At 44.0% G+C, this 25078-nt stretch overlaps 1 protein-coding gene across 1 annotated transcript; it reads left to right on the forward strand.

Annotated features, from left to right (window-relative positions):
• Positions 1 to 27: 27 nt before the first annotated feature.
• On the forward strand, positions 28 to 24624 carry CRNKL1 (crooked neck pre-mRNA splicing factor 1). Its single transcript, XM_047771597.1, has 14 exons — positions 28 to 194; positions 1802 to 1954; positions 3032 to 3123; positions 3932 to 4090; positions 4783 to 4949; positions 7514 to 7692; positions 9007 to 9177; positions 18370 to 18561; positions 19710 to 19769; positions 20431 to 20511; positions 21476 to 21715; positions 23059 to 23160; positions 23419 to 23667; positions 24401 to 24624. The coding sequence occupies exons 1-14, from the start codon at positions 144 to 146 to the stop codon at positions 24584 to 24586; spliced, it is 2082 nt and encodes a 693-aa protein (XP_047627553.1). The 5' UTR covers positions 28 to 143; the 3' UTR covers positions 24587 to 24624.
• Positions 24625 to 25078: the final 454 nt, after the last annotated feature.

Consider the following 25078-nt stretch of genomic DNA (forward strand, 5'->3'; position numbering starts at 1 on the left):
CGGTCGGGAGGTCAAACGTCCCCCAGCCACTTCCGCTTCCGGTTCCGGGATCCCGATTGTTTTCGGAAATCCCTGAAGTGTAGGCGAGCCTTCCCGGTTGGTTTGTGGGGTCCCGGGCTTGCCCGAGGTCTGACGCTGCAGCCATGGCGGCCTCCACCGCGGCCGGGAAGCAGAGGATCCCCAAAGTGGCCAAGGTAGGCGGCGGCGCGAGCCTTGAGGGAGGAGGGCCGGGAAAGGGGTTGGCCTGGCCTCCGCGGTTCCCGGGGCGGGAGGCGTGTGGTCCAGGGAGCCGGCCAGCCCCGTGCGGGGCCGCGGGAGAGCTGGATGGGAAGGGTCAGCGGATGGGGGCGCACCCGCGTTTGCGTGGCCATCGTCTCGGAAGGCATTTTTGCGGTGGGAGGACTGGGGTCGTTCCACGCAGACCAGCTGAGCCAGGTAGTGCGCTAGGCGCTGGGGAGCTCCAATGAGGGCGAGCAAGGAGCAGCTTTCAAATAAGATACAAGTGTAAAATTGCAGCCTTGAATGCTGCTCAGGCCACGTGGAACATGCCGTGGCAAACTGGGCTTGTGTGAGGGGTCTCAGAGTAGACTGCTGAGAAGTGATACCTAAACTGACTCTTGAGGCAGAGTAGAAGTTGGCCAGCTGAGAGTGGACGGAATGAGAGTAGATGACAAGACCTGTGAGTTAGCATAATTTAAGAAGAAATCTGATTTTTCCTTCGGTGGCTAATACTTAGTGCTTAATATGTGAGAGGCTTTGTCCTAAGCCTTTACAGATACTCTCCCTCCAGTCTGTTTCTCCAGCCCAGGTGTCTCTCTTGAGCCTTTATCCACTTAGATGATGATTCTCTGAGATACCGCATATAAAGTGCATAGCACAGCATCTGGCACTTAATGTTCATTAGGTATGAGCTATCATTTTATTATAATCATCATTCCTCGCATGACACTGAACAATTATCAATTCAATTCCACAAACTTTTATTGGGCTCCCTGAGTTCAATAGAAATATAATGTGAGCCCCATAGGTAATTTTTAGTTTTCTCATAGCTACATTAAAAAGTGAAAACAGGTGACATTCATTCCCCCACTAAATTTTTTAAATTTAACTCTAGTTGCAGGTGACATTAACTTTAATTATATATTCTATTTAACCAATCCAAGATATTGTCATTCCAACATGTAATGAATATAAAAAATTTAATTAGGTAGTTTATCCTTTTTCTCATACTAAATTTTCGAAATCCCGTTATATTTTACCACTAGAAGCCATCCCATTTTGAACTCAGCAAATGTGATTATGGCTACTGTGTTGGATCTAGGAATCTTATAGCCTAATAATGAGAACTTACTGAGTAAGTAAGTCTTTGGTTTGAAGTGCCATGAAAATTCAGTTGTAATTATCCACCTGGGACATTATCCTCTACCTGGGGCTTAAGTTGAATTCTGTAAATAGAGGTTGAAATGCTAAATATAGCACACATCTTGATAAAACCTCTGGTGAGAATTTTATCTAGGCAGCCTCAGAGTTTACTATTATATTAATCTGAAAGGGAAAACTTGGTATTTTTTTTTTTGCTACCTTATATCTTGAGAGCTTTACCTGTGGTTTTGTGATAGATACTATGCATAAGATAGAAAACAGTATTTTTTTAACTTAATTTTATGGAGAAATGGGAGCATGTCATGCAAAGGAGGGCATCTTGTAATAATGTTTATAAAGTTCACGTCCTAAAAAATGTGTATTTGTTTCTTAAACCTTGTGTGAAGAGGTCTACTAAAAATAGAAATGTCTCTTAAAGGTGAAAAACAAAGCCCCAGCTGAGGTACAGATAACTGCAGAACAACTGCTAAGAGAAGCTAAGGAAAGAGAACTTGAGCTTCTTCCACCTCCCCCTCAACAGAAGATCACAGATGAAGAGGAGTTAAATGATTACAAACTAAGGAAGAGGAAGGTGAGTCAATGTGATGTCTTTCAGTCTGTTGATATTGTTAAGAACAGGTCAGAAGTGGAAAAGTTCCTCACTGGTTAAGAGAGACTATAAGATAAGGTTAGTGTTTGTAGCCACATGAATAGCATGACTTCTGGTTACCAGGTGATTGCATTTTGCCTTGTGCGTGTTAAGTGTAAAGAAATTAGATCCACCAGGGACAGATTTTTTTTAGTAGATCAAAGATGGGTGGAAGTTTAACAGGCACAACAACTGACAGCTGGAGGAGGGGTGAGCCTAGGGAGATTCTGTTCTCTTCTTCTGTCTGTACTGCCTTCTGTGTTAAGAAGTGAAACCTGGGAAAAAGCCCTAGGAAGACCTGAGGATCTGAATTGACCTCTTCACCCTAGAATGTGTTTTTTTTTTTTTTTTTTGGTCTTTTTGCTTTTTTTAGGGCTGCACCTGCAGTATATGGAGGTTCCCAGGCTAGGTATCCAACCGTAGCTGAAGCCGCTGGCCTACTCCACAGCCATAGCAACACCAGATCCAAGCTGCATTTTCGACCTATACCACAGTTCATGGCAATGCCAGATCCTTAACCCACTGAGCTAGGCCAGGGATCAAATCTGAGTCCTCATGGATGCTAGTCAGGTTCACTCAGTGCTGAGCCACAATGGGAACTCCGGATGTGGGATTATTTTAAACCACTGATCCTGTTGTATCCACTTATGAAACTCAGTGAGTTATCTATGAAATTCTGAGACGTTATCAAAAGGACTTAAATAGTGAAAAACATTTTCTTCTTAGGAACAAGTGTAGAGAATATTAAAGTACCAGGTAGTTGTTTCAGGCAGTAAGAGAATAATTCTGCCGATTATTCTTTATATCAAAGGTTTCTTTCTTTGTTTGCATGTAGGACTTTAAAGAAACACTTGTGACTGTAACCTTCCTTAATGGGTTTTTTATTTCTTAAGGACTTGAGGATGTAATTTTCTTAAACAACAAAATGAATAATTTTCCTAGTACAAAATTTAATAGACAAAACTTGATGTCATTTTTAGTTATTTTCCCTTTAATTTGACCCTTTTTCCCTCTTCCCAGACTTTTGAAGATAACATAAGGAAAAACAGGACTGTAATTAGTAACTGGATAAAATATGCACAATGGGAAGAAAGTCTAAAGGAGATTCAAAGGTAAGATCACTGAGCCTGTAATTGTGTACATAAAGATTCATAAGTTACCGGATACAAAAACCTAGAACGAGTTAACACATGGGTAAAAACATGTGCCTGTGGTAATAATTTTCAAAGTTTGTTCCTGGAACCTGGGGTTCCTTCAGGGGGCCTAGAGGCCCCATGGTAGGACAGTCCTGGGGGGAACTGGGAATACTCTGCAGGTGGGTCTTGCCACCAGCACACACTCTAGAGCCAGAGAAGTGCAGTTTCATCTGCTTTCTATAAATTGGGATTTTTTTGTTAGTTAAAATTATTCCACTGAAAACCATTGGCCAAAATGATGAAAATCACCACCTGACCCTTCCTCTTGTCCAGCGTGTCTTGCCCTCTCCCAGCATGCCCCCTGCCCTGGCTGTGCACCTGTGCTTGCCACTCCCTGTGCATGTCATGTTCACCTAGCTCACCCTGGCACCTGGCTCTTCTCTCCATCTGAATGAGCATCCTCCCCACCTACCTTGGCCTCTGGAACTTTCCCCAAGTTCTCACCTTAGCCTTTTCCACCAGACATTGTTGTTTCTTCCCCTTTACTTCTTCGTGCAAGACCTTGACTATAACCTTTATCATGTTGCATTGCAATTACATGAATGTCTGTCTTTCTCTGGGACTTTTTAAGGTTGCTGAAAACATCACATCTTTTCACCTTTTTGTGCCCAGAACCTGGCTCATGGTAAACACCTGACAAAACAGCAGAGCAGGGCAGATGGTTTCAAATAGTTGCCACATGTGTGGCATGTACTGTTTTTGACATCCTCCAAATCTTCTCAAGGGCTCGGTCCATATACGAACGTGCTTTAGACGTGGACTATCGGAACATCACACTCTGGCTGAAATATGCAGAGATGGAAATGAAGAATCGCCAGGTCAACCATGCCCGGAATATCTGGGACCGGGCCATAACAACTCTGCCTCGAGTCAACCAGTTCTGGTGAGTTTCTGACCTAAGGAATGCCTTTTTAGGCTACAAAGTTCCATGTTTCTATGTATTTATTTTATTTACATAGTTGTATGTATTTAATTTTATAGTCTACTTTTTCTTTAAACATCCTGTCAGTACTTAGTGTCCTTTAGTCTTTTAAGTCATAACTACGATGTATAATGGCTGTGTAATCAAAATTAAATTTCAGCTGCTATCTTTTTTTTTTGGGTCTTTTCTAGGGCCACAGCTGCAGCATATGGAGGTTCCCAGGCTAGGGGTCTAATCGGAGCTGTAACCAGCAGCCTACGCCACAGCCAGAACAACATGGGATCCGAGCCATGTCTGCGACCGCCACCAAAGCTCATGGCAACACCAGATCCTTAACCCACTGAGCGAGGCCAGGGATTGAACCCGAAACCTCTGAACCACGATGGGAACTCCCTCAGTTGCTGTCTTTTATGCGTAAGAAATCTCTTGTTGAACTAAGTGATTTTTGAGAAAAAATACTCTTTTTTCCCGATGATTTATCCTTTTTCAGATTTATATTTTAATAAGGAAACATGTTTGATTTAACCTTAGGGAAGAGAAAACCCTAAATCTTCTTTATTTTTAATAAAGTCAGAGCTAGAAATTGCCAAAGACCATTTATTGCCCTAAGACATTTTGACGGTGGTAGCTAACTTTGGATGCTTTTGTTAAAGGTACAAGTACACATACATGGAGGAGATGCTGGGGAACATTGCCGGGGCCCGGCAGGTGTTCGAGCGCTGGATGGAGTGGCAGCCTGAGGAGCAGGCCTGGCACTCCTACATCAACTTCGAGCTGAGATACAAAGAGGTGGACCGGGCCCGCACCATTTATGAGCGATATATCCTCTGCATACGTCTGCGTTGTGCCCTTACTGTCCCTGTGCTCCATGCCTCTGGGGCTGTCCTGGTGGGGATACACTGGGTCATTGATGTTGGCCTAGATGTCAACATCTGCTTCAAGCTTCCTATGTATTTTTAGGGACATAGGTGGGTCAGGTAAAAACTTGTGATCTGATTGGTCGCATCTTTTTCCATTGAGACTTTCGTTTGTTTCTCCTTTTGTCTTAAGGCCGTGGTCCTTGTGAAAGATGGCATACTAAGGACCTGGCCGCTGCAGCCAGTCCTCGTTTGTTCTTGGTATATGTTGGTCATTAGCACTGTCCCTCTAGTCTATTCAGGACTTCACATTGACTGACTGTGTGACCTCAGTGAGTCGGCTAATGCCACTGAGCCTTAGTGTCCTCATCTTGAATTTGTTTTTTGTTTTTTGTTTTTATGTCTTTTTAGGGCCGCACCCATGGCATATGGAGGTTCCCAGGCTAGGGGTCGAATCGGAGCTGTAGCCGTTGGCCTGCACCACAGCCACAGCAACGCCAGATCGAAGCCACGTCTATGACCTATGCCATACCTCGTGGCACCACCAGATCCTTAACCCACTGATCGAGACCAGCGATCGAACATGTGTCTTCATGGATGCTAGTCAGATTCCTTTCCACTGAGCCACGATGGGAACTCCTGTGTCCTCATCTTGAAAAGGGGACTGTGAGTTCCTGTGTTGGCTGACTGTGAAGAGTAGATGGTAACACAGGAAAGCACCATCAGTTGAAGGAGTTGGTTCTCGTTGTTCACTGTTCTCTCAGCTGTGGATTCTCTTGCTAAAATTTATTTGTAATCCCCGAATCAGTATTCATGGTATTTCAGCAGTTATTCGTAGACAATCTCAGTGTAATGAAAAGTTTGAATCACCCAAGGCACATGGTCCCTGTTGAGGACAAGCAAGATGATCATCTGCCTTCTTGGGTCTGCTCACCTGCAGAGGTGACCAGGGCAGGGGACAGAAAGGGCCATGCAAGGTAGAGCCAGGCGCTCGGGCACTGGGGCCAGCTGGACAGGGCTGAATCCTCTTTCTGGCACCACTTAGTGGGTGGCCTGAGGCAAGTCATTTAACACTTCTGAGCCTTGTTTTCCCTTTTATAAAATAGAAGAGAATCTACCAACAGTAGTTGTTTATAGGATATAAGATCACAACCTTTGTGAGATACGGTATTTATACATTTCCCCCAGGACCAGTGATTGGGTATTCACTAGCTGTCAGAGTGACTTCAAAGAATACAACTACTGCAAAAAACAAGGCTCAACTTATTATGCAATTTTCAGATCTTCATTGTGACTACTCATTTTGGTGTCATTAGTTCAATGAAAGCATTATATAGTGCTTGCTATGTGCCATGCATTATTCTAAGCACTTTTTTTTAAATGATTTTTATTTTTTCCATTATAGTTGGTTTACAGTGTTCTGTCAATTTTCTAAGCACTTTATGGGTATTGTCATTTAATCCCCATGACAGCTCTGCGATGCAGGAACCGCTTCATGCTGCACATGAGGAAACCGAGGCACGAGAGGTTCAGCAGACTGACCAGGGTCTTTTGCGTAGTGATGGAGCTGGGGTTTGAATCCAGTAGCAGCTTCAGGGCCTGTGCTCTTTATATTGTTGCCCTCTAAATGTATTACTGCTTTGGAAGTTAATGATTTCTTCAAGAGAAGTAGATTAACAATAGATACATCCTACTAGGAAGTAAAATGGTATTTCTGAACTCTCTCTGTTGGTTCTGGTCAGCAGTTTTCTTTTTGTGCCCTTTTTTTTTTTCCGTAGTCATTAATTCAAATATGAATGTTACTGAGCCAGTGCTACAACAGGTGCCATTTATTTGTTTGTTTATTCATTTTGTCTTTTGAGGGCCACACCTGCGGCATATGTAGGTTCCCACGCTAGGGGTCAAATCAGAGCTGTAGCTGCCAGCCTACACCACAGCCACAGCAATGGCAACATGGGATCTGAGCCGCATCTGCCACCTACACCACAGCTCATGGCAACGAAGGATCCTTAACCCACTGAGCGGTGCCAGGGATTGAACCTGCGTCCTCATGGACACTAGTTGGGTTTGATAACCACTGAGCCACAATGGGAACTCCAGGTGCCATTTATTGAGCACATTCTTTTGGGCTAGAATTACTAAGAGCTTTACACACATTTTCCTCATTTAAAGGTGGCAGTCATTGAATGACATTGGTTGCTATTATTTTCCTCCATTTACAGATGATAAAACCAGTGTTTAGATAAATAACGTCTTTTCCAGATCGCATGGCTAGTCAGGGTGTTCAGCTTTTTCATGGCCCCAGACTCCTGTTTGTAGCAGCACTGGAATGCTGAGTAAGCCCTGGAGGAGGCCAACTGAACAAGGCATGGCCTCTCGGGTGATTACAAGTTAGGGGGTCTTCGCCTCTGTACATATTTTATCACACACACACCCCCCCCCAGCTGGAGTGTGGACTGTTGGGGTTTGGATTTGGGGTTTTGTTTTTTAAGCCACATTCTGCCCATATTTCTTTAATTCTGCCCACTTGTTCTCGTGCACCCCGATGTGAAGAACTGGATCAAGTACGCCCGTTTTGAAGAAAAACATGGTTATTTTGCCCACGCACGGAAAGTGTATGAGAGAGCTGTCGAATTCTTTGGGGATGAACACATGGATGAACACCTTTATGTTGCCTTTGCCAAGTTTGAAGAAAATCAGAAGGAAGTAAGTAAATGTAAAGGAACTTGATTCTGTTGCAGAGCAGCCTAGAAAAGGTTATTGCTTGTGCACACTGAGTTCATTTCCATTTTCTTATTCACTTATCCTTGGAGAAAGTGCTTTTAAAATACACAAACATGATTTCTCAAGGAAAATATCTGTGACTAAGCTGCAGATTGGGAGCGAGTGATTATAGATTGTATTTTAATTGGCTTAACTTTACTGTGCTCTACTTGAACATTAAGCCTGTCAATCTAGAAAGAATATTATCAATAAGCTGAGAGTCATTTGGTATCCTGATTAAAGGGCTTTACAGGTAATGAACCTGGGAAATAAAAGCCCAGAGCCCTCAGTACGGAGAACAGAATTTGAAATTAAAACAGATTGCCTCACAGAGAAGTCAGTTATTTTCTCCCATAGTGTAAATGGAAAATAATCCTGTAAAGTGGCTCAAATAATACAAGATTGGTGGGTGGGCGGTGTTGGTTGGGGTCTGAATGCAGAGTTTTGCTTGGGTTACAGTAGTGAATTCTGATTCTCTCCTAGGGCTAGTGGCAAGTGTTGCAGGTTTTAAGCAGGAGAGTGGAAGGATATAGTTTGTGCTATGAGGAGAGCCTGTGGCTAATTCATCGAGATTGTATTGGGAGGAGGGTGGTGAAAGTGGGAGGCTTTTGAAACAGTCCAGGGAGAAATGGATGTGGGTCAACAGAGCCCTGGGAAGAAGTGAGGGGCTGTGTTGAGGAGGTGGAAAGGGCTGGGCTGTGGAAGTGGTGAGTGTGGAGAGTGAAGGAAAGAGGCATTAGGAAGGACTCCTAACTGAGCAGGTACACGATGGTGGGTTTTGTTCAGCAGGGCAGGGAGTCTGAGAAAGGCTGGGGCCTGGTGGGGAGAAACAGGCTCACCTTAGCCTGAGATGCATGGATGACACCCAGCTGGCAGCATTGGGGGACTTTTGTCTTGTTAGTACTGCACCTGCAACATATGGAAGTTCTCAGGCTAATGGTGGAATCGGAGCTGTAGCTGCCAGCCTACACCACAGCCACGCCAGATCTGAGTTGTGTCTGTGACCTACACCACAGCTCATGGCAACGTCAGATCCTTAATCCATTGAGCAGGGCCAGCTATCAAACTGAGTCCTCGAGTCCTCGTGGATACTAGTCAGGTTCGTTAACCACTGAGCCACGATGGGAACTCCAGTGTTTTGAACATTTTGAGGCCTTACAGTCTTATACCTAAGTCTTATGTCCTAATTACTTTCCAAGTTGTGACGAGAATGGAAATACTGTGTTCTAGAAGATAATCCTTCCCATCTCTTCTTAGTTTGAGAGGGTACGAGTCATCTACAAGTACGCCCTGGATCGAATTTCAAAGCAAGAGGCCCAGGAACTCTTTAAAAATTACACCATCTTTGAGAAGAAGTTTGGTGACAGGCGGGGCATTGAAGACATCATCGTGAGCAAACGGAGATTCCAGTATGAGGAGGAAGTGAAGGTGAGTGCTGGTGTAGCTGCTTCACTCTGTGGTGACGAGCACATGCTGGCCAGTCCTGACTGCAGTGACATGGGTCAGGGCAATTCAGGGCCACAGTGATCACTCTCTTGACCATATATCTGCAGAAAATTGGCAGCGACTCCAAATAGGAATAAACAGACTGATAGAAAGGCAAGCAAACAGGACCTGGATTTGCTCTGCCTCTCGCGTGGTGGAGGGCACTTTGTTAATTGCTGATGGTATGCATAGAACTTGAGCAAGAGAAACCTGGAATCCATCTGAGCACATTTTTGAACAAAGAATCAAATCAATCCTAAAAAACCCTTTTTTATACATTATCCTTAACTTAAGTGCTGGAACAAAAGACTTTGTGGGTATGGTACATTCTCATCTCTGTCTGGAATGTGTTAGTTTGATTTGAATTCAGAGGTAGTCAGGTTTTCCGGTGCTCTTCTGCTGTGTATTTAAAAAACTTTGGCTTGGTCAAATGTATTAAGATATCTCCAAACAAAGGACTAAGTCAGGTGTTAAATGAGGTCAGCAAGATATGTTCAAAACATGTCACTGTTAATTGAAAAGGCAGGTTTTGCCGTTGTGACCATGGTATAATTGCTTTTTCATTTTAAATCTAGACATAATGCATAGTCACATTTACACTTATGAAAAGAGAAATCCGTTTTTACAGATAGAGATTTTAGAAGGTTTACACAATCAGTGTGAAGCTGGAGGAGCTGGGACGTTGGAGCAGGCTTGGAAAATGGGCAGGAATTGGGGGCGGTTGCACAAAGTGCTGAAGCAAGAGGTGGGACGATCACATTTCAGTTTCACCAAGAATAACTTATCTACCAGTGGACACTGCTTCCACAAACCAGTTCGAAATGTGCTTCTTTCTCTTTTACCCACTCCATGAACCAGACCCTCACAGCAACACCAGATCCCTAACCGGCTGAGCGAGGCCAGGGATCAAACCCATTTCCTCAAGGATGCTAGTTGGGTTTGTTAACTGCCAAGCCATGACAGGAACTCCTCCACTTGTTTATTTTGAAGTGATAATTTTAATTATTTTTTTAGGAGTACCCTGGTGGCCTAGTGATTAAGGATCCAGCATTGTTACTGCTGTGACTCAGGTCACTGCTGTAGCACAGGTTTGCTCTCTGGCCAGGGAAATTTTTTCTTTTTTTTTTTTTCCAATTTTTTTTTTTTTATTATAGTTGATTTATGATCTGTCAATTTCTGCTGTACACCAAAGTGATCTAGTTACACATATATATATTCTTTTTCTCACATTATCCTCCATCATATTCCATCACAAGTGATTGGATGTAGTTCCCTGTGCTCTACCAGGGGGTCTCATTGTTTATCCACTCCAAATGCAATAGTTTGCAAGTACTAACTCCAAATTGGTGTCTGGATTTATTTCTGGGTTCTCTATTCTGTTCCATTGGTCTCTTTGTCTTTTCTGTGCCAGTACCACACTGTCTTAATTATGTAGCTTTGTGATATTGTCTGAAATCTGGAAGAATTATGCCTCCTATTTGTTTTTTTCCACCTCAGGATTGCTTTGGCAATTCTGGGTATTTTAGGGGTCCATATACATATTTGGATTGTTTGTCTAGTTCTGTGAAAACTATCATGGGTAATTTGATAAGGATTGCATTAAATCCGTAAATTGCTTTGAGTAGTATGGCCATTTTAATGATATTCTTCCAATCCAGAAGCTTGGAAAATCTTTTGTTTTTTTTAATCCCCTTTAATTTTCTTGATTAATGTTTTATAGTTCTCAGAATATAAGTCTTTCACCTCCTCGGTTAGGTTTATTCCTAGGTGTTTAACTTTGGGGAGTGCAATTTTAAAAGGTATGTGTTTTTCTATTCCTTTTCTAATATTTCATTGTTAGATACTGAAATGCAGCCGATTTCTGAATGTTAATCTTATATCCTGCTCCTTTGCTGAATTTGTAGATCTTGTATGGAGTCCTTAGGATTTTCTATGTGTAGTATCATGTCATTTGCATAGAGTGACAGTTTTACCTCTTCTCTTCCAATTTGGATACCTTTTATCTCTTTTGTTTGTCAGATTGCTGTAGCTAGGACTTCCAATACTACTTTGAATAAAAGTGATAAGAGCGGGCATCCTTGTCTTGTTCCAGATTTTAGCAGGAAGGCTTTCAGCTTTTCTTCATTGAGTGTTATATTAGCTGTGAGTTTGTCGTAAGCGGCTTTTATTATGTTAAGCTATGTTCCCTCTATACCCACTTTGGTAAGAGTTTTGATCATGAATGGATGTTGGATTTTTGTCAAATGCTTTTTCTGCATCTATTGAGATGATCATGTGGTTTTTTATTGTTGTTAATGTGTATAACGATTGATTTGTGTATGTTGAACCATCTTTGTTAACTTGGGATGAATCCCATTTGGTCGTGGGTGTATGATCTTTTTTATATATTGTTTGATTTGGATGGCTAAAATTTTGTTGAAAATTTTTGTGTCTAGTAGTCATCAAAGATATTGGCCTATAATTTTCTTCTTTGGTATTATCTTTGGTTTTGGTATTAGGATGATGGTGGCTTCATAGAATGTCTTTGGAAGTATTCCTCCTCCTTCAACCTTTTGGAAAAGTTTAAGAAGGATGGGTATAAGTTCTTTGTATGTTTGGTAGAATTCGCCTGTGAAGCCATCAGCTCCTGGACTTTGTAGGGAGTGTTTTTTTTTTTAGGTTTCAATTTCATTTCTAGTGATTGGTCTGCTCAATTGGTAATCTTTCTTCTTGATTCAGTTTTGGTGGGCTGTATGTCTCTAGAAAGTTGTCTGTTTCTTCTAGGTTGTCAGATTTGTTGGCACATGATTGTTCATAGTATTCTCTTATGGTTTTTTGTATTTCTGCACTATCTGTAGAGATTTCTCCTTTTTCATTTATTATTTTGTTTTGTTTGAGTTCCTTCCTGTTCTTGGTGAGTCTGGCCAGCAGTTTGTCAATTTTGTTTACCCTTTCAAAGAACCAGCTCTTGGTTTTATTGATTTTTTTTCCTGTTTTTTTAGTCTCGGTTTTATTGATTTCCTCTCTGATCTGTAGGATTTCCTTCCTTCTGCTGACTTTAGGTTTTATTTGTTCTTCTTTTTCTGATTCTTTTAGGTGGTAGGTTAAGTTGTTGATTTGAGACTTTTCTCCTTTTCTCAGAAAGTCCTGTATTGCTATGAACTTCCCTCTAAGAACTGCTTTTGTGGCATCCCATAGATTTTGAGTGGTTGTGTTTTCATTATTGTTTGTCTCAAGGTGTTTTTTTAATTTCCCTTTTGATTTCCTCATTGACCCATTGTTTTTTTTTAGTAGCATGTTTTGTAGTCTCTTCAGTTTTTTCTCATTTCTTTTCCTGTGGTTGATTTCTAGTTTCATGCCTTTGTGATCAGAGAAGATGCTTGAAATAATTTCTATACTCTTAAATTTGTTGAGGTTATTTTTGTGTGCCAGTATGTGGTCAGTCCTTGAGAATGTTCCATGTGCATTTGAAGAGAATGTATATTCCAATTTTTTTGGATGTCTTGAAAATAAAAAGTCTAACTTTTCTTTGGTGTCATTTAGGAAATCTGCTGCCATATTGATTTTCTATCTAAAGGATCTGTCCATTGATGTGAGTGGGGTGTTAAAGTCTCCTATTGTTATTGTAGTCCTATCAATTTTTCCTTTTATGTCTGTTAGTATTTGTTGTAGGTATCTGGGTGTTCCTATGTTAGAGGCATATATATTGATGATTGTAGTATCCTCTTCTTGAATGGATCATTTTATCATTAAATAGTGTCCTTCTTTTTCTTTATGGCCTTTGTTTTAAAGTCTGTTTTGTCTGCTATGAGTATTGCAACTCCTGCTTTCCTGTCTTTTCCATCCACATGAAATATCTTTTTCCATCCCCTCATTTTCAATTTATATGTGTCTTTTGCCCTAAGGTGAGTCTCTTGTAGGCAGCATATTGTAGGCTCTTTTTTTCTTTCTCTTTTTTTTTTTTTTTTTTTGTCCAGTCTGCCAGTCTCTTTGTCTTTTGGTTGGAGCATTCAGTCCATTGACATTTAAGATAATTATTGATAAATATGTATTTATTGCCATTTTAAACCTTGTTTTCCAATTGATTCTTTGTTTTTTCCTTTGTTCTTTTTTTTTTTTTTTTGGTTGGATGATTTCCTATTATTTTATGCTTGTGTCGTCTTCTTTTAGTTTTTGTGAATGTACTGTTTGGTTTTGATTTGTAGTTGCCCTGTTTTTCAGGTATATTAACCCCTTCCTATATCTGCTTGCTTTTAGCTTAGTAATCATATAGGCTCGAACACATTCTTTAAAAAAAAAGAAAAAAAAGAGTTTTGATTTTCTTACTTTCCTTCCCCACATTTTATGACTTTGTCCTTTTTAACATCCTCATATTTATCCTTTTGCTTTTACAGTAGTTTTTTTTCCCTTTTAGATCTGTATACTGGTTTACTTAAGTGTTTACTTTCCAATTGTGATTTCCCTCCATCCTATTTCGTCTTTTTTATTTAGAGGAGCCCTTTCAGTATTTCTTTTAGAAGGGGTTTAGTATTGCTGTACTCTCTCAGTTTTTGTTTGTTGGAGAAATTCTTTACTTCTATTTTAAATGATATTCTTGCTGGGTAGAGTATTCTAGGTTGCAGATTTTTCCCTTTTATAACTTTGAATATATCTTGCCACTCTCTTTGGCCTGTAGTCTTTCTGTAGAGAAATCAGTTGATAGCCTTGTGGAGGTTCCCTTATAATTAGCTCTTTGTTTTTTTCTTGCTGCCTTTAGAATCCTCTCCTTTAACTTTTGCCATTTTTATTATAATATCTTTTGATGTGGGCCTATTTGGGTTCAACTTGTTTGGGACCCTCTGTGCTTCCTGTATCTTGATATCTGTTTCCTTTCAATTTGGAAAGTTTTCAGCCATCATTTCCTCAAATATACACACACACATATATTTTTTTTTGTCTTTGGCTTTTTAGGGCCTCACCCATGGTGTAAGGAGGTGCCCAGGCTAGGGGTCTAATCACAGCTACAGCTGACAGCCTAGGCCACAGCAATGCCAGATTCAAGCTGTGTCTGTGACCTACACCACAGCTCACAACAATGCTGGATCCTTAACCCATGAGCGAGGTCAAAGATTGAACCTCATGGTTCCTCGTCAGATTTGTTTCCACTGCACCACGATGGGAACTCCCTCAGATACATTTTTAATCCCCTTTTTCTTCTCCTTCTGGAATCCCTATCATGCATAGATTGGCCCTCTTTATTTTATCCCATAGATCTCTTATATTGCTTTCATGTTTTTTCATTTGGCTTTCTGTCTGCTGCCCTGATTGGGTGATTTCCATTATTCTGTCTTCCAGGTTGCTAATTCGTTCCTCTGCATTATTCATTCTGCTCTTCAGGGCCTTTAACTCAGCTTGCATCTCTGCAAGTGAATTTTATAATTTTTCTTGGCTCCTTCTTATATTTTCTAGTTCCTTTTCTGAAGTAAACTGCATTACTCTTCATATCTGCTCTTAATTCCTTCATATTTGCTCTTAATTCCTTCAGTATTTTTACCGTTTCCTTTTTGAACTCGGTGTCTGTTAGACTGCAGCGGTCTTTCATTGTTTGCACCTTCAGGGGAATTCTATTTTAACGGGACTGGTTCCTGAGCTTCTTCATTTTGCTTGTGTTTTTCTTATTCTCTGAGGTTAGGGAAAACAACTACTGTAGTCTTGGCGTGCCACTTATATGGGAGAGTGTCCCTGGGTATTTTGTGAAGGCTTACTGTTTATTATTGGCATGAGGGCTGCTTTTGGTCTGGATTTTTACTGTCTCTTTCTTCATTGTGTGCAGGTTGTTATCTCCTTGATGGGGTTCTCCCTGTGCTTCCAGGGAGATGGAGGCAATGGGCCGGGCTACTAGCCAGTTCCTGGTTGCTGGGCCCTTGACAGTGGCAAGGGCCTGCAGGAAGCTGGCACAGGCTGCTCCTGGCTGCAGGGCCCTGGGAAATGGCAGTGACCCTCAGAAAGATGTAGGTGGTGCCCAGAGCATTTGTCAGTGGCAGCAGGAGGGCGTGTGCGTTCCCAGGGGACTGAGAGCAACAATGAGCGGTGCTTGGTTGCAGTGCCCTCCTCTGTACTGACCCCTCAGGTGACTGGGGCCACAGGTGGTGGCTGTTCACAGACCCCTAGTGGCAGGGGCTACACCCAACGCTGGAATCTGAGATGACTGTGGTGATTTACCCCTGCCACCTGTAGACAACCCAAGAGGCTCCCCGTTGCATTTGGCCCATGCAGGAAGAGCCTTGCCGCCTATAGCACTACCCTCTGAGAGTCTGCACATGTGCAGAGAATGATATTCGTATGTCAGTCCACCCCTTCTCCTCTCACCCTCCCCAACAACGGCGCTTTGCTTCTCTTGCAGGCCCAAGACCTCCTTCCAGGTTCCCTGGGCTATGGTGCTCTGCTCCCCAGCCCTTGGCACACCTCTGTCTAGCCCCTCAGGCTGTCTCCACACAGCCAACCCTAGTCCTCTTCCTGCAACTGACCTCTGGAGCCTGAGTCGCAGTGCCCAGGCCCCTTCCGAGCATCTCAGTAGGTGGTACCAGTGTTTTGTGTGACTGACTGTCTGCTTTGCCCTCCTCACTCCAGCTGCTGCATTTTTCTCTGAGCATATGAGGTTCCCCCTCCATCTTGGCTTATCTCCTTGTCAATTAGATGGCTTCCCAGGGTGTGGGTTCCTTTCCTCTTTCATAGCTCCCTCTCATGAGTGCCACTCCCATACTGATTCCTTTCTCTTTCTCTCTCTTCTTATTTATAATGATTTTTATTTTTTCCATTATAGTTGGTTTATAGTGTTCTGTCAGTTTTCTCCTGTACAGCACAGTGACCCAGTCACATATACATACATCCATCCTTTTTCTCACATTATCCTCCGTCATGCTCCATCATAAGTGACTAGATATAGTTCTTGTGCTATACACAAGGATCTCATTGCTTATCCTCTTTTTTCCCCCCCTTTTGGTCTGCCCAGTGATGTGGAGGGTTTCTTGCCCTTTGGGGAGGTTTAAGGTATTCTGCCAGTGTTCAGTAGATGTTCTTTATGAACTGTTCTTCATGTAGGTGGGTGTTTTTTATGTGTTTGTGGGAGAAGACGAGCACCACGTCTTATTCCTCTGTGTCTTGATCCCTCTTCCTGCTGTCAGCCCTTTTTAATTCCTTCAGTCTTTTCCTTATCTCCTTTATGAACTCTGTGTCTGTTGGACTAACGAGGCCTGTTTCACTGTTTGTTCTCTCAGGGGAATTCCCTCCATCTTTTCACTGGGAGTGGTTTCTCTGCTTCTTAATTTTCTTATCTTTCTTACTCTATGAGTTTAGGAAAAATAACGTTTGGAGGGCTGTTTTTCTGTGTGTGCATTCCTCTGTAGCCTGCATGGGTTTAATACTTTTGGTGCAAGAGCTGTTTTTAGTATGGATGCCTGCTATGTCTTTCTTCAGTGTGTGCTGGCAGTTATCCCCATGGTAGGGGTTGTGGCTGGTGCTGTGGTGACCACAGCCTGTGCTGGATATTGAGTGAGACCTCCTTTTTTTGCTCTGTGGTTGTCACAGGCCTGTTGGGGGCAGGGTCTGCTTCCTAAGTGTTGGAGTAGAAGCCCCCAGCTCCATTTCTGAGCTGTGGTGTGAGGTAGGTGGGACTGTAGCACTCCCACTAGGAGAGGAGCCCCTGAGTATCCCTCCACTGGAGCCGTCCACTGGGGAGTGTGTGGCGTCGCCTGTCACCCATTGTGCAAGCTTACAAAGTACACTCCTTTTGGCGCTACCCTCGACCCACCTCAGTTGTGGGCATACAGGTGATTGGCCCTGGGGTCCCTTCAGGTGCTGTGTTCACAAACCCACCAGTGCAGATCCATAGGTGCTGATCCACTGAAATCAGGTACCGGGACTACAGTAGTCATGCCCTTGGACCTTCCGTGGGAGCCGTGCAAGCAGCCCAGACCCCAGCCCAACTCCACATGCACGCACACACAGCTGCCAAGGCTGGCCCCGCTCTAGCCATGGAGCATGACTGTCCACTCAGATATCCCACGGGCGCTGAGTTTACAGAGCTGGCAGCTGTGGCACAAATCCGTGGATTGCACAACCTCGGGGAGAGGGCTTAGGTTTTAGCCCTGCTTTCTTAGTGCACAGCCCCTGGGATCAGCTCCACTTCTGTGTGTGGGCAATCACTGGCACTCGCGTGCTCCCAAAGCTTGTAGAGGTGCCGCTGTGGCTGAGTGCATGCTGAGGAAGGGGCAGCTATGGTGAGCCTACCTCTCCCTTCATGGGGCCCCTTAACAATGGCACTTAGCTTCTGTGGGGGCCTGGGCTTCCCTGTACAGCCTGGGTTGTGGTCCATACCCAACTCCAGCCCCTTCAGGCTGTCTCCACGCAGCCAGCTTCAGTCCTCTCCCTGGATCTGTCCTTTGAAGCCCGATTTTCATCACCTGGCCCCTACACATAGGAGGCGCGTGTCTTGGGGTAGAGACAACAACGAGGTAGCAGGGATCCTCTGGGCTGGTCTCTCTGTTCTGCCTCCCACCAGTGGCTGCTACGCTCTCCTCCAAGCCTCTGAAGCTCCCTTTCTGTCCCAGCTGATCTCCCCTCGGGTGAGGGGTCTTCCCAGGATGTGGGCCATTTCCTCTTTCACAGCTCACTCCCAGGGGCACAGGTCCTGTCCGGCTTCCTTCTTCTTTTTTCTTTTTTTCCTTTTCATCCTATCTGATTACGTGGAGATCTTTCTGGCATTCCGGGGTATCTGAGATCTGCCCGTGTCCAGTTAGTATACTGTGAGAATTGTCCCACATGTGGGTATATTTGCAGGAGGAGGGGAGCTCCACGTCCTTCTGTTCCTCTATCTTGATCTGCCCCCTCAATAATGATATATGTAGATATAGATATATATATTTTTTCTTTTGGTCTTTTGTCCTTTTTAGGGCCGCCCCCGTGGCATATGGAGGTTCCCAGGCTAGGGATCTAATCAGAGCTGTAGCCACCAGCCTACACCAGAGCCACAGAAGAATGATATTTCTTAATGAAATAGCATGTGAAGTCTAGAAAAAAGTGGCTAAGATATAGGAAGTCAGTCTGGTGCCACCTTTCATCTCACATAGTCCAGCAGGCACGGCTCTTCGGTTTTGTTTACCGGCCTTAACTTTCTAGGCTAACCCGCACAACTACGACGCTTGGTTTGATTACTTGCGCTTGGTGGAGAGTGACGCCGAAGCAGAGACTGTGCGAGAAGTGTATGAGCGCGCCATCGCCAACGTCCCGCCCATCCAGGAGAAGAGGCACTGGAAGCGGTACATCTATCTTTGGGTCAACTACGCCCTGTATGAGGAGCTGGAGGCAAAGGTGCGAAGCGGCGGGGGCCCTGGGCAGGAGCTGACAGGCTCCTCCCCCTGCACCGACAGGCTCCTCCCCCCTGCGCTGTGGCTCAGCGGGTGTGGTGGGAGCAGACTCTTAGAATCCTTGCAATAGGAGTTTTGCTTTAGATTCTCATAAGCCTCCGTTCAGCCAAATAATGAATCATTCTCTCTGCCAGGTTTTAAACTCTATACACCTATTGTGGGCACAGGTGTATAGAGTTTTAAGTTGCGTTGTATTTTTCTTAACCTTGAGGCATAACAAGAGTATTACTTAGAACTTGAAAGGGAACAATGGACCACCCCTTAGTTTAATTACATATAGTTTCCTGGGTTTTCTAATAAATAGTATCACAGCTGGATTGCATGTTCTTGCTTTTAGTAAAGATCAAGGGAGTGCTCTTGTGGCACAGTGGCTTAGGAACTCTGTGTTGTCACTGAAGCAGCTTGGGTCACAGCTGTGGCACAGGTTTGGTCTCTGATCCAGGAACTTTCACATGCCACAGGCACAGCCAGAAAAAGAAAAAAAGAAAAGAAAAGTGGAATTTTCATAAGTTTGTTTTGTATAGGTTAATGGGAAAAGATTAATTTTCTGTTTTTGATCTGAGGCTATAGCACATCTTTGTTTCTGCTGTCAGGCAAAAAGCCTTTCCACAGAGAAGCTTTCAGAGTTTGAAGACTATGTTATGGGTAATTCTTTAATCAAAGTTTGATGGCCAAATGTAATTTACTTTTTGTGTGTGTGTGTGCTTTTTAGGGCCACACCCATGGCATATGAAGGTTCCCAGGCTGGGGGTCAAATCAGAGCTGTAGACGCCGGCCCACACCACAGCCACAGCAACTCAGGATCTGAGCCACACCTGCGACCTATACCACCACTTACATCAACGCCGGATCATCCACTGATCGAAGCCAGGGATCGAACCCTTGTCCTCATGGATGCTAGTCAGGTTCGTTTCCACTGAGCCACAACAGAAACATCTAATTCACTTTTGATCATAAATGGAATAAGGTTTTGAAAGTACCTACTTGTGGAAGCATATTCAGTGTTGGGGTGTACCATTTTTATCAGTAATAGTAAAATTAGTATTAGTAATAGATGTGAACTTTTTGTAAAAATTTCTCATCCTGATACAGGATCCCGAGAGGACAAGACAGGTTTACCAAGCCTCTTTGGAACTCATTCCTCATAAAAAGGTACGTTTGCCCTTAGTGTTCTGTTCCAGACACATCAAAGTCCTGCCTCTGTGGCTTGTGAAACCATTCAGTGAAATACCTGTGCAAGGCACTGTGAAAAATGTAATGAAGAACAAGACATGCTCTTTGCCTCTGAAAACAGCTTGCAGCCTGGTTGAATGGACAGCCTGTGTTAGGTGACCAGTGACTGACACAGATAATAATGTAGAAATGCAGGGGCGGAGGGTAAGCCGAACAGACCGGGTGAGAGAGGGAGGTGAACTCCTGGAGCTCTCACTGTGCATGGGGACAGCCAGCAAGGGTCTGTTGGCCCCAAGTGGACATGTAGGCATGAGGAACACATGTGTTCTGGAAATGGTTGACATGTCGTCTCTGCCATCTTTCCCAGCATGAGAGACAGAGATGTTGCCCGAGGTACCCTCTGGAATAGCGGGGGAGTGTTCTGCCAGCTCATGAGGAACCCACAGACAAAGCCAGTTCAGAGCCCTGCATCACAGTGAAGTGTGTAGATTACTGCTTGTAATTTCTGTCAGATAAATAGTGTCACCTTAGATTATAAACAAGAAAATACATCCATCCTAGCTCTGAAACTCTGGGGACACTTGTGGCCTTTTGTTAATTTAAATTTACTTAAGCAAATTTTTGTGCTTTTGTTTTCTAGTTCACATTTGCCAAAATGTGGTTGCTATATGCACAGTTTGAAATAAGGCAGAAAAATTTACCATTTGCCAGAAGAGCTTTGGTAAGTAAAGAAGGGGTCAGGATGCATCAAGTTCTTTGAGAAGGAAATTAAAATCTTAGTGCTTATAAAATGTATGATTCCTACTATGAAGGCAACAGAAATACTATGCCTTTATAACCTGAGATGTGTTAGAAAGCACACAGCCTTTGATGAAAGATTGTGCAATAATGCTTAAATTACTCTGTCGGCATTGGACACTTACAGCTACCAGATCTTTCCTCCAGCTGGAGAGATTGAGTCTCACCCTAGATCTTTGATTTTTTTTTTTTTTTTTTTGTGTGTGTGTGTGTATTAACACAGCTACCTCCTAACAATTTCTTTCTTTCTTTTTTTTTCCTTTTAGGGCTGCTCATGTGGCATATGGAAGCTCCTAGGCTAGGAGTCGAATTGGAGCTATAGCCGCCAGCCTACAGCACAGCCACAGCAATGCCGGATCCTTAACCCACTGAGCAAGGCCAGGGATCAAACCTGCATCCTCATGGATATTGGTCAGGCTCATTACCACTGAGCCACAATGGGAACAGCCAACAAATTTCTCAATAGGCTCAGATGCAGTTAGCCTTCTGAGAGCCCACTCACCCTGGCTGTGGGCAGCAAGGCAAGGTTCATTGTCTGGTGGCTCTTTTACTTAGTTGTCATCTGACATCCAGATTCCCTAGGAGATCCTGAGAAACTGATGAAATTCAAAATAGTTTTCCACACAGGTCTGGAACACTGTCTTCTTGTTAACAGGCACCAGCGGCCATTGTACACTTGACAACTGAGTGAATTGGAAGATTTCCTTTGGCTTCTGTTGAGAGCCAGCATGAGCAGTGTGGTACCATGGAGGGAGAAGGCGGGGGTCCTCCGTGTTGACACATCAAGGCTCTTGGCAAAGAACAGCTTCTAGGCCAGGCCAGCAATGTCTGTGCTCAAGTCAGACGCCCACTGAGGCATCACAGTGGTCGGTTCTCTTCTTTTCCAGGGAACTTCCATAGGCAAGTGTCCGAAGAACAAGTTGTTTAAAGGTTACATAGAATTGGAGCTACAGCTTCGAGAATTTGACAGATGCCGGAAGCTTTATGAAAAGTTCCTGGAGTTTGGACCTGAAAATTGTACCTCTTGGATTAAATTTGCAGAATTAGAGACGATCCTTGGAGATATTGAGAGAGCCCGGGCCATCTATGAGTTAGCCATCAGTCAGCCACGCTTGGACATGCCAGAGGTAAGGCACGCGAGTTGACTATGGCTTTGTTTTAGACCCTCCTCCAGCATTACTTAGGTGACCATCTAAATATGTGTGCATCTCAGAGCATAAAGGCATTGAACAACCTCTGTAGTCTCTTCCACTCAGATTAGGACTTTCCTTTTTGTCGTTGTTTGTTTAATTTTATGGCCACACCCGCAGCATATGGAAGTTCCTGGGCCAGGGACTGAATAGGAGCCGTAGCAGTGACCTACACCACAGCTGTAACAACACTCACTCTGTGGGCCAGGGACCAAACCCTTACCTTCTCAGCAACCTGAGCTGCTGCGGTCAGATTCTTAACTGACTGTGTCACAGCAGGAACTCGAGGACTTTTCTGTTTGGGAGACAGAAAGGCGGGGAAGCAGTGCTCTACCGGAGCACAGCAAAGCCCTGCCACGACACCAGGATGAACTGGATCTTGTGGGTGGGTGGGTGGCTGTCTTCCTCCCTTTCTCAAACAGAAGGCTGAAGGGGATGGGCCAGGGTGGTCTGGGCCGCCTAGAGAACACAGGAGGTAGAGGTTGCGACTGCACATCCCTGGAATCTTCTGGGGCAGCTTTGTCTGGATTGGGCTCAGTAAACCAGGCTGCCTCTGTCTGGGAAGTCCTGGCCTGCCTGCCACAGGGCCAGAAAGCATCCTCCAGGGTCTACACCTGAGCCACAAGGTGGCGCCAAACTGCAGTGAGGATGGGTTTAAATCTCTCAGAACCACGGAGCTCACTTGGCGAATCTTTCACTAATGTGGCCCCACTGACTGCACTGGGCAGGGCTTTATCACTGGTCCCATCAGGTGGCTTCAGCCACTCCACAGACTGCAATTCCCAGGCGTCCAGGCCACATCTCCCTTGTCCTTGTGTCCTGACAGGCTGTACTGAGCAGGGGCAGCTATTCCTGGGTGCCTGTTGAGGTGAATTCGGACACATCACAGAACTTACAAATGGAGGCACAGTGTGTACTGGCCAGTCCAGGCCTGTTCTCTCCCAGCTTCCTTGTATGTAGCAGGATCATGACAGTGCCGGGGCGGGTGGCGAGTTTCTGTGCTCTTCTCGGGTAAGTCCAGCATTTGAGAAACTCCAAAAGAGAATCTGAAAATGAATCCAAGTCCTTTTTTCCTCATAATCAAGACTCCTGGCCAGATATTGGACATCTTGTAAATATCAGTGTTATTTATTGTATCCATGCACTGCTTCTTCCTTAATTATTCATGAAAGTTCTAGGTTCCTAGATGTCCTAGGTGGAATGCTAGTTAGGCCATGTTTTGGATCGGGGCATGTTGCTTCTTAAATGGCAAGACTGACCCATGAAGGTCTCTTTCTTAGGTGCTTTGGAAATCATACATTGATTTTGAAATTGAGCAGGAGGAAACCGAACGAACACGAAATCTTTACCGACGGTTGCTTCAACGGACACAGCATGTGAAGGTATCCTGTGTTTTGTAGTTATCTTTGATTTTGCTTGAATCAGTCCTAAAGAAATAGTGTGTTTTTATTTCAGACATCTACTTGGATATAGAAGCAGACTGCTTCATGGTTACCACATAAAAGTTTAGAGTCAGTGTGTCATATCCTTAAGACTAGAGATGAACACATTAGTATGTTCAGATGTTGTTAAGAAATTAGCTTTCTGTTACATTGTTTTCTGGGCAACATGGTTAACTTGGTCCTATAATTTTTTTTAAGGTATGGATCAGTTTTGCACAGTTTGAATTGTCTTCAGGGAAAGAAGGAAGCTTGGCTAAATGCAGACAGATCTATGAAGAGGCTAATAAAACCATGCGAAACTGTGAGGAAAAGGAAGAGAGACTTATGCTGCTGGAATCTTGGCGAAGCTTTGAAGATGAATTTGGAACAGTATCGGATAAGGAGAGAGTCGACAAACTCATGCCAGAGAAGGTCAAGAAGAGAAGAAAGGTCCAGGCTGATGACGGGGTAAGAACTCAGCCCCTGGAACTGGTCCTCTCGTGCCAGCCGAGCAGAAATGCACAGACTTTGAATCCGCACTTTCTGTGGCACGTGTACAGCCTGAGAATGGGGCGAGACAGGGCAGTCTGGCTGCTGTGAAAACACAGCAGGGTGTATGGTCCACGGGGTGGGGGTGGGGGATGTTGGGGGTCGGGGTGACATGGACACCAGAGAGTGTTGGCAAAGGCCTCTGGCTGGCGCTCAATTCCAGGAACTATGTGCAATGTGGTATTTCTGGAGCATCAGCAGGCAGACAGGGTGGAGGGAGTTGAAACTGAGCCTTTAGGTAGGAGCCAATCCAGAGAAGGCTGGTGTAGGCTGCCAAAGAGCTCTCATGCAGCTGGGCCCCCTGCAGGCCGAGTTGACGGGCTTACTTGGAGGAGGGTCTTTTGGAGGCTCTTCTAAGCAAAGCAGGTGGTGGTGGAGCTGGAACCAGAGTGATCTTGAGGAAGCAGAATCAGTGCCCAATTGGAAGTGGGAAGTGAAGGCAAGGAATCAGGCTAATCAGATTTATGGCTTCACTACTGGGTAAATACTAAGTCTTTAAAAATTATAAAACCCGACACATAAGATTGCAAGATGGAGTTGAAGATAAGGTGAATTTGAACCCTGGTTTTCCCAGTGAAAATTCTCCGCTTTAGGGGTGTCTCAGGCCCATGTCAGGTTTATCTTTGAACTGTTTTACTTTTTTTTTTTGCAGTCTGATGCAGGCTGGGAAGAGTACTATGATTACATCTTCCCAGAAGATGCTGCCAACCAACCCAACCTCAAACTCCTGGCCATGGCCAAACTCTGGAAGAAACAGCAACAGGAAAAGGAGGCTGGTGAGCAAGACCCAGATAAAGACATCGCTGAGAGTGAATCCGGACCCTCTTGTTCGTGTTAATAGATGTTTTATTATTTTTATAAATTTATAGTTTGGAACTCTTGCGACTCCTGTAAGTTTTTGGATATTTCAGCCGTAGTGATTTGATGGGAATCTCTGACAACTACTTTTGAAATTATTTTTTAAGTGCTCTTGGGTTAGGGGTGGGGGTTGCAAGTAAAGGATTTTTTTTTTCCCAGCCCCACCCACTGTCCAGGCTGGGGAGCCAGTTCAAGCCGTAAAAAGTGCTAAGTGTAAAAGAAACTGTGAAAGAAAGAAGCTGTAGCAACGCCAGGTCCTTAGCTCACTCCTCGGGGCTGGGGATCGAACTGGCACCTCCACAGAGACAAGCTATATCACTAACCCATTGCACCACAGCGGGAACTCCTCCAGTAAAGGATTTTATTTGCTGGATTTCTTTATATGAATCTGGACATTTTGGGTCCATATCATGCATTAGGAAGTCTAATTAAAGTAACAGCGTCTGTTTTAGATGGAACTACACTTTTGAAA

The sequence above is a fragment of the Phacochoerus africanus genome, chromosome 3 (genome assembly GCF_016906955.1).
Source record: "Phacochoerus africanus isolate WHEZ1 chromosome 3, ROS_Pafr_v1, whole genome shotgun sequence".
NCBI lineage: Eukaryota > Metazoa > Chordata > Mammalia > Artiodactyla > Suidae > Phacochoerus > Phacochoerus africanus.